The 9,777-nt window shown below is 48.6% G+C and overlaps 1 protein-coding gene across 5 annotated transcripts in view; it reads left to right on the top strand.

The window, feature by feature from the left end:
* The window catches only part of LOC125286607 (amyloid beta precursor protein binding family B member 2-like), a 37,440-nt gene that overhangs the window by 21,201 nt on the left and 6,462 nt on the right, over window positions 1-9,777 (top strand). For 4 of the 5 annotated variants that reach the window (XM_048231808.1, XM_048231809.1, XM_048231807.1 and 1 more), the window contains one exon: window positions 6,832-6,946. In XM_048231808.1, the coding sequence (XP_048087765.1) occupies window positions 6,832-6,946 (115 nt within the window). Of the gene's footprint in view, window positions 1-6,831; window positions 6,947-8,338; window positions 8,363-9,777 lie in introns of those variants that run through there. The other variant, XM_048231811.1, reaches the window with a different exon arrangement.

Below are 9,777 nucleotides of genomic sequence, written 5' to 3'. Positions count from 1 at the left end.
TGCCACATCACTCTTTTTTTCTATTCCCCAACACCGCTCTATCCTCCTCTTTTTCCCATCTCACACTCTTCTTCCTTGTAGCACCCTCTCTCCATCCCTCCCCCTCTCTCTCTCTCCATCTCTCCCTCTCTCTATCATTCCCTCCCTCCCTATCTCTCTCCCTCCCTCCCCCTCTCTCTTTCCCTCTCTTTCTAATTAAAGTGGCCAGGCTTTACCTGGTAGAATCCCACTCTGACAGATTGCTCTCTCCTGACCGCTCATTAGTTGCCTGTCTGGGTCTCCCTCCTTCCCTCTCTCCACATCCAGCCTCCACTCAATTCCTCCTCTCCGTCTCTGTCTCCAGTTCCCTCTCTATCACACACACACACACACACACACACACACACACACACACACACACACACACACACACACACACACTATTCGACTTGCTTGTTTGCTTGACAAGTGGTACTTCATGTCCATAGGTTGGAGATTTCTGAATAATGCAAGAAGTGTGTGTGTGTGTGTGTGTGTGTGTGTGTGTGTGTGTCCATTCTTTCCCACCCACCCACACACACACACACGCCCACACTGATGACCGCTCCAGTGCACTGGCTATGTCTGGGGTAGATCACTTAGGCATCCAGTTTGATGCATAAATGAACGAGCATTACTAGTTAATGTGACACCCAGCGCTGAGCACTGGCCTGTGAATTAAGTGCTCTGTGCTGATATCCCCCCACATCCATTTACCCTTTCCCTGCCATCCACACAACCCCCCCCCCCCTCTCTCTCTCTCTCTTCTCCTTCCTCCTCCTCCTCCTGTCGCTGTTTAATACATGATGCCAGCCAGCAGTCGGTCACCCAAGACCCCATGCTGGGCCAGTCTGCCTGCTCAGCTTTCATTCGTGTCTCCTCTCTTCTCTCCTCTATCTCTTTCTCTCTTTCCCTCCTTCACTCGCTCACACTCACTCACTCACTCACGTTCTACTCTCTGGGTCAGTTTGCATGCCTGTGTGCGTACAGTGAAGACCTATCCTGTATCGATACTTTGTTTCATCTTTGTTGCCTTTGATCATTTCATCTCCATCTTTCATCAATAAGGGCCGTTTAAATGGCCCACGCTGTTGTTAGTGGAGTCGATAGTGAACTGGCGTGTTAGATTATGGCACAGAGAGATGCGTGAGACCGTAATTGTTAGCGTGATAGCAAAACACTTCCCCCTGATTTAAACGTGCGGCGAACACATCATTTTTCACCTCCTCTTTTTACTACATTGACTAGAGCTGAGTATCGCTTCAGTAACCTAAAGCCCTGTGTTTGTGTGAGTGTGGATGATGGAGTGCGGACTTCTGGGAAACGTAGTCCTGGATGATGAAGTGAGCCCGCGTGCCTCCTGGCCTGGCTTATGACTCCGTGGCGGGGAGAGAGACAGCTCTGGAGCGTGTATCATTGCTGTAAACAACTTTACGACCGCGTGGAGGTAATTAAGCACAAGCATTAGCCTAATGGTTTCTGGCCATGACTAATTTACTGGAGCCATTTTTATTTCCTCGTTGCTTTTCCCTCGCCTCAAGATTTTTTTTTTGTCGGGCCGAGAAGCTGTTCGTTTGGCTGTTAGCAGGGAATAAAGGATGAGACACCCCAGACACTCTTAATACTTATCCACTCTCACTTTCACTGGTGGTCCCTTCAACTTCCTCAAGCGTGTTTGTTTCTGGCTTCACCACTCCACCACCACCACGTGTTTGAGAGGCGCAGGTGGCATTGGTTTTCTCAGATCGTAATAAAACTAACAAATTAGACGCACACCAAGTGATGCTAAAGGGTTTTGATCGATTTGCAGCGCATCGCAAACACCCCCAGCACAAACACACAAACACCCACACACACACACACACACACACACACACACCAACACCTGTGTCCAGCATCCTGTCGTTCTGTGTCTCAGAAGGCGGCAGGAACGCCTGCTATTTGAATAATTTTGGTTTACATATGCGGTGAGATTTGCATATCATTTGCATGTGCCACTTTGCTTTTCTGCAGAGACGTCTGTCTGGGGAAGATGTCTACGATAAAAAGCCGTACCAAAGTGTGTCTCTGTCTGTGTGTGTGTGTGTGTGTGTGTGTTTTTACAGCATGACAGATGGAGAGAGGGAAAGATCTGCATCTCGCAGGCCTCTGATGAATGATTACTGCCTTTGATTAGTTGCAGCAGCAATGTGGGCCACTCTCTAACACTCTCTCTCACACACACACACACACACACACACACACACATACAACACAACACAACACAACAACACAACACAACACAACCCACACTCCATACAAGCCCAGAGTGAGATTAAAGCTTTTAGTGCCGCCCAGTGAAAATGCCTCTCTCTGCACACACACTCACCACCACAGAGTTTACCACTGAATCAAATGACCATCCAGAGCATCAGACGCCATTCAGCTTTGGCACGGCGCGCCTCTCCTTCAGAAAGACACTTCTCTCGTCCGCTGCCAATTGGAAGAGAACAGAAAACAAACAAGCTGAAAACCATTAAAAAAAAAAACCCGAGGGGGAACCATGAAGGAAAGGAAGCCAGAAATAAGAATAAAAAAACATGGCCAAGTCAATCCCGCGGAGGTGCTGAAAGCACCGAGCTGGCTTCATTGGAAGGAGAAGAGAGGAGGCAGGGAAAAGGCTCACATGCCCATCAGTCATGGCCCTAATTGGCCGCATTAATGATCACACACGCAGCAAAATGTGACTCATTTGTGAGGGTGAGAGACAGAGAAGGAATAGGTAAGAGACGGAAGGTAAAAATGGGGAGGGGGCCTACAAGTTAATGACTGGTGATTCACTCAAGGCAGGTGGTCTTTCAACAGGGCAGCAGGGGCGCAAGTACAAAGGTGAAGCAATGAAGGGAAATTGGGATTTTTTTTGTTCTCGTTTTCTGTGTTCTGTTTTATTCCCCTCCATTTCGACCTCTTTTATTTCAAAAATATAGGTCCTAAGTGCTTTCCAAATGGCCCTTAATCAAGTCCTATTCTTTCATTTTAATCCCTTTTCCATTCAAGCCATTAACTCCATGCCATTTGGTGATCAGTGGAAAAAAAATTATATTGGTACTCTGAAGTGTAAAAGCATTGCAACATAATCAACAGTCATAAAGCCAGAACCAGCCTTCAGTTTTCTCTGTTCATGCCACACCCTGCCTGGTTCAAATCCACGGCTCCTTCTGGATCGTCCATCCCTGTGCGTGTGTGTGTGTGTGTGTGTGAGTGTGCTGAAAAGTGTGTGTAAGGTGTGTGTGTGGCAAGTGTGTGTGTGTGTGTGTGTGTGTGTGTGTGTGTGTGTGTATGTGAGAGAGAGAGAGAGAGAGAAGATGGAGAGATAGAGGGAGACAGAGTGTGAAAGAGAAGATAGAGATAGAAGGTAGAGAGAGGAGGGTGTGTCAGGGAGAAAGAGAGAGAGAGAGAGAGAGAAAGAGAGATAGAGATGGGAGAGTTTCATTACCTGGATGACTCTGGCACGTGTGCGTTCACACACACACACACACACACACACACACACACACAGAGCAGGGCAGCACTAACAGCATCTTAATCTACTGCAGGGCAGCCAGAGGGGAGCAATAAAGCCCAATAAACACAAGCTGACCATGAGGCACATCAGGGGACACTGATGGAGCTGTGGACAGAGAGGACACCAAGGGAGGGAGAGAGAGAGAGGGATAGAGATAGAGAGAGAGGGATACAGATAGAGAGAGGGATAGAGACAGATGGGAGAGGGACAGGGGAGAGAGGGATAGAGACAGGGGGAGAAGAAAAGAGACAGAAAGAAGAAGAGAGAGAGTGATAGAGACAGAAATGGTGCCGGTGGTGGGGATGTGGTTACAGGACTCAGCATGAGCGTGACACTTACTCTTAGCCAGGGAGGAGAAAGGAGCAGTGTAGGAGACAGTTGAGTTGTCCTTCACACACACACACACACACACTTTATAGAGTGGGGGATTTGATTTTGGGTTGGCTTCTGTGTTCTGTTAGTCTGAAAAAGATCTATTGTACACACACACACACACACACACACACACACACACACACACACACACACACACACACACACACACACATCCCTCCAGAACAGCAGCTCAATTTTTAATTCCTTTGTTTTTGTCCCTGTGAGATTGGCAGGCCATTACCCCCCACACACCCACACATACACACACACCCCTAAAAGCCTGTGAGTGTGTGTGAGCGTTGCGTGCTAGCTGGCTGTCTGGCCGCGTGTGTGGAGGACAGACAGGACTGGAGCGGAGTGCTCTCCTCTGCTCTGCTCTGCTCGGTGCTCAGGGCCAGTGCAGTGCCCTCAGCCTGGGCTCCTCTGAAGCTGCGCTTGGATGAATCTTTCATCACATTACAGCACAGAGGACTAATGGGGTTTGATGGGAGGGAAGTGACATGGGACTTCTACTGCTGCTGCTGCCTCTGCTACCTTTCAAACTGGCAGACGGAGAGAGAGAGAGAGAGAGAGAGAGGGGGAGAGAAGGAGGGAGAGAGAGAGAGAGAGGGAGAGATAGAAAGATAGAAATGTAAGATGCATGGCTTAGAGGTGCTGGCTAAGTAGTGTAGGAGTATAAGCTGACTGAGCCACACACAGATGTGTGTGTGTGCGTGTGTGTGCACATTCTGTTTGACAAACACTCATGGTGCGTTGTACATTAATGAGTTTTGGCAACTGAGATAGGCTGCAGTAATGGAAAGCAAACAGGGCTAAGGTCTTCATTCACATGGAAGGTTAGCTTTGCATGTGAGAAAAAGAGAGAAAGAGAAAGTGTGTGTGTGGGACAGTGTGTGTGTGCGTGTGTGTGTATTGAGTTGTGTGATTGCAGTGGCCTGGAGCAGGTATGTCTCTCTCTCTCTCTTTCTCCATCCTCCCTCATAAATGGCTCTCTATCCCTCCTTTCCTTTGTTCATTCTCTTCCTCCCTCTCAGTCCCGTTCACTCCCTCTCTCCGCCTCTCCATGGTGTGCCATAAAACGCTTCTCCTGATGCCGGCCCCATTTGCTCAGTAATCATAGTTTCATGTTCCGTATTGCCCCCTGTCTGACTGTCAATCCTCCCTCACTCTCTCACACACTCCCTCTCTTTTTCCCTCTCTCTCTCTCTCTCTTTCTCTTTTTCTCTCTCAGAGTTATCTATTGCCTCCATGTTCTCTATTGCCCCCTGTCTGGCTGTCAATTCTTTCTCTCACTCCCTCCCACCTCTCTCTCACTCTCTCTCTCTCTCTCTGAGGTGTCGCTGCAGGCCTCCTCTGCTCTTTCCCGCAGCCGTTGAATGGCTGGACGCCATTTCACACCTCTCCCTACTGCTTTCTCTCTCTCTCTCTCTCTCTCTCTCTCTCCTGCTGCTCCCCCCTCTGGAACTCCTGTCAGGAGAGAAAACTAAAAAGACGTTTTTTTTATCTGATGAGTGTTTGTGGAGTTGAGGGGGAGACTTTGGGGTTTGCTGTGGGTGACTTGCTACATTGTGTTAGTGAGACGTTCTCCTGTGGGGCGGATGTTAGGAGTCGTGCACGTGCGGCTCGCTGGCTCTCAAGGGCTCAATTCAGCACAGGGACGGGTCGCTGGCACGGACTATGGAGCGGGAGCAGGGCAGTCCTGAGCGGACTGCAAAACAGTCTCTTTCCTGTGCCCTGACACACACACACACACACACACACACACACACACACACACGCAGACACACACACACACACACACACACACACAATCCAGACACAGATGCATGCCCGGGCATGCGTATGCATACACAAGCCCGCATGAACCCATTTTCATGTGATCGGCAGCATCGCAGTGCTATCGACCCAAAACTGTGTTTGCACAATTAAGCATCGGAGACAGCGCGGATAATTGAGTCATAAATAGAGAAGGAGAGAGAGAGGGAGGGAGTTTGAATGAAAGAGAGGAGGAGAGTCATAACTATAAAAGTGGAGTTGTTTAGGGATGAGAAGAAGATATGAGTTAATATGAGAGGACAAAGGGGGGGGGGTACTTTGTCAAACTGTACCGCCATACTGTTTCTTATCCTTTTTCTCTGTTCTGTTTAGACCAGTGCTGTTCTACTCTTCTGTGTTTTCCGTGTTCTGTTTAGACCAGTGCTGTTCTACTCTTCGGTGTTTTCCGTGTTCTGTTTAGACCAGTGCTGTTCTACTCTTCTGTGTTTTCCGTGTTCTGTTTAGACCAGTGCTGTTACTAGACTAGAGGTCTACTCTTCGGTGTTTTCGTGTGATATTTGCTCTGTGTTGCTTCATACTTCAGCTCAGTCAAGTCCTCAAAGGCATCTGGCGCTCTGATTCATCTTGACACACATTTCACAGAGCGTGCATGCCAGCCTAAAGGTGTGTGTGTACAAGGGCAGTACACCCCCCAATTCAGCACTGACCTGCACTGATGTGTGTGTGTGTGCCTGTCTGTCCGTGCCTGTGTGTGTGTGTGTGTGTGTGTGTGTGCTTGAGATTGAATGTCAGCCTAAATGTGTGTGTGTGTGTCAGCTTACCCCAGTCTAACCTGTCTAATTTCATCTCCAGGTTGATGTTTTACACTGATGTACGCAGTCATAATGTCTTTCCTTTCAAAACTGCCTGAAGAAGCTGTTTGTGCCTTTGTCTCCCTAATGCTACACCAGCCTCATTGATATTCCCCTCTTGGAACTCTATTTGTGTGGAACTCCATTCAGTGCTTCATCAGCACAGGTGTTCCTTGGGTCTGTCTTACACAAGTTTTTTTTCTCTCTCTCTATCCCTCCCTCTCTCTCTCTCTCTCTCCCTCCCTCCCTCCCTCTCTCTGGTTGCAGAGATTTTGCGTACGTGGCGAGAGACAAGAACACGCGCGTTCTGAAATGCCACGTATTCCGATGTGACGCCCCTGCCGAATCCATCGCCACCAGCCTCCATCGAATCTGCTCCAAGGTCAGTCCACGCACGCACGCGTGCCCCCCAGACGGCAGCTCTCAGAAGACTAGCACTCCAACAATAGAGAGAGAAATGAGCTGGAAGTTGAAAATTCTGACTCTGCACTAAAGTGGCAACACAAGGTCAGACCAGACCTTCAGCCTCCATCACTGTGTAGCATTATAGGTACATACGGCAGGGTGGAATGGCGGTCATATTTTTAGGGAATGTACATGTATGTCAAACAGTCGCCTGGAGACAGCGAAAGAAAATGAGACGGTTGTGATTAGACACAGCCCAATCCATTAGACATTAAGCATGGCCGCCTCCAGGCTAGCAATTCAACTCTCAGTCATCCATGCACACGCCCACCCCCATCTACTTAGGCACACCACGCTCACTTTACAGAAGTGCCGCCAGGCTGGGTAGGAGATGGGTTGGTTGTGTGATTTGAGGAGTTTGTGTGCGTGTGTGTGGTGTGCTTCTGTTGTTGTAGTGGTGGTGGATGGGGAAAAAGGCCTTTGGATCTCACCTTGCCAGACTCCCGTTCGGCAGCTCCACAGCGAGATTGCGTGGGCCAACTCACACTGACTCACCCCCGTAAAACTCCTGTCTGTGTTTGGCTTAGGTGCTCCGGATCATTCATGAAATATCCGCCGATGGCCTGGGCATCGATTGCAGAGGCGCATGCTTTGAACTGCCGTAATCTCCCGAGTTCGTGTAAACATTGTGTTGGGTGCGGCGCGCAGACAGGAGGCTTAACCTTCTGTTTTTGTGTTTGTTTTTTTTTATGAAAATTTTGCCAGGACACATTCGGCAGCCCCGTTTGTGTGGGGGCCTACTGTGGCAGCAGGGTGGTGCGCTTTGTTGCGCTGCTCATTGGGAATTAGCATATTCAGAATAACATATGCTGGGATTTTAAAAGCCCTGAATCTATTTTAAGACTGCCTGTTTGTGTGTGTGTGTGTGTGTGTGTGTGCTTGAGATTGAATGTCAGCCCTAAATAATGTGTGTGTGTGTCAGCTTTACCCCAGTCTAACCTGTCTAATTTCATCTCCAGGTTGATGTTTACACTGATATGCCTTAGTCATAATGTCTTTCCTTTCAAAACTGCCTGAAGAAGCTGTTTGTGCCTTTGTCTCCCTAATACTACACCAGCCTCATTGATATTCCCCCTCTTGGAACTCTATTTGTGTGGAACTCCATTCAGTGCTTCATCAGCACAGGTGTTCCTTAGGTCTGTCTTACACAAGTTTTTTTCTCTCTCTATCCCTCCCTCTCTCTCTCTCTCCCTCCCTCCTCCCTCTCTCTGGTTGCAGAGATTTTTTCGTCACGTGTGAGGAGACAAGAACTGTGGCGTTCTGAAATGCCACGTGGTCGATGTGGCGCCCTGCGAATCAACTGGCCACCAGCCTCCATCGAATCTGCTCCAAGGTCCCATCCACGCCTGGCATTTTGCCCCAGCGGCAGCTCTCAGAAGACTAGCCTCAACAATAGAGAGAAATAGCGCTGGAAGTTGAAAATTCTGACTCTGCACTAGAAGTGGCAACCTGAGTCAGACCAGACCTTCAGCCTCCATCACTGTGTAGCATTATAGGTACATCTGACGAGATGGAATGGTCATATTTTAGGGTTGTTACATGTATGTCAAACAGTCGCCTGGAACATGAAAAGAAAATGAGAGCGGTTGTGATTAGGCAGCCAATCCATTGGGCATTAAGCATGGCCGCCTCCAGGCTGCAGATTCAACTCTCAGTCATCCATGCATACCCCCATCTACTTAGGCACTTAAGCTCACTTTACAGAAGTGCCGCCAGGCTGGGTAGGAATGGGTTAGTTGTGTGATTTGAGAGTTGTGTGCGTGTGTGTGGTGTGCTTCTGTTGTTGTAGTGGTGGTGGATGGGGAAAAAAAAAGGAGCCTTTGGATCTCACCTTACCAGACTCCTTCGGCAGCTCCACAGCGAATTAGCGTGGGCCAACTCACACTGACTCACCCCGTAAAACTCCTGTCTGTGTTTGGCTTAGGTGTCGGGATCATTCATGAAATATCCGCCCGATGGCCTGGGCATGATTACCCGAGGCGCATGCTTTGAACTGCGTAATCTCGAGTTAGTGTAAACATTGTGTTGGGTCACGTGGCGCGACAGGGAGGCTTAACCTTCTGTTTTGTGTTTGTTTTTTTATGAAAATTTTGCCAGGACATTAAAACCCCCCGTTTGTGTTAGGGCCTACTGTGGCAGCAAATTGGTAAGCTTTGTTCTAGCTGCTCATTAGGGAATTAGCATATTCAGAATAACATATGGGCATTTTAAAGCCTGAATCTATTTTTTAAGACTGCCTGTTTGTGTGTGTGTGTGTGTGTGTGTGTGTGTGTGTTAGAGTGAGCGAATGCCTGCGTCAGGAGAAGATAACAAAAATTTGGCTCATCCTTAAGAGGCTCAGATGGGGTTCAGAGAAGCAGCTTAGGCTGTTGTGTGTGTGTGTGTGTGTGTGTGTGAAAGAGAGGGAGAGAATGAGTGAGTGTGACAGAGAGAGTGAGAAAATATGTGTGTGTGTGTGTGTGTGTTTTTCATGTGAAGTCATAGGAACTGTCATTTAGCCTGAGGTAGGCTGTGTGACCAAATTTTCGATAGAAACCTTGTGTGTGTGTACATGCAATGCACCTGCGATCAGGCCTCCACACTGGTCAGGGCGGCCTGGGTGCTGTGGACGTTACAATGTGACATCCCATAGTGCCCGAGTGCAGCATCATCAGAACTGGCCACAAAAGCCTTTGATTAACGACAGGCCTGATCTGATCTAAGCCTTCACTATTAATCAAGAGGCCCAGCCACACACACTGGAGCTGC

This window comes from Alosa alosa, chromosome 21 (assembly GCF_017589495.1).
Source record: "Alosa alosa isolate M-15738 ecotype Scorff River chromosome 21, AALO_Geno_1.1, whole genome shotgun sequence".
Lineage (NCBI taxonomy): Eukaryota > Metazoa > Chordata > Actinopteri > Clupeiformes > Clupeidae > Alosa > Alosa alosa.
This window is presented reverse-complemented; position numbering and strand designations above follow the sequence as displayed.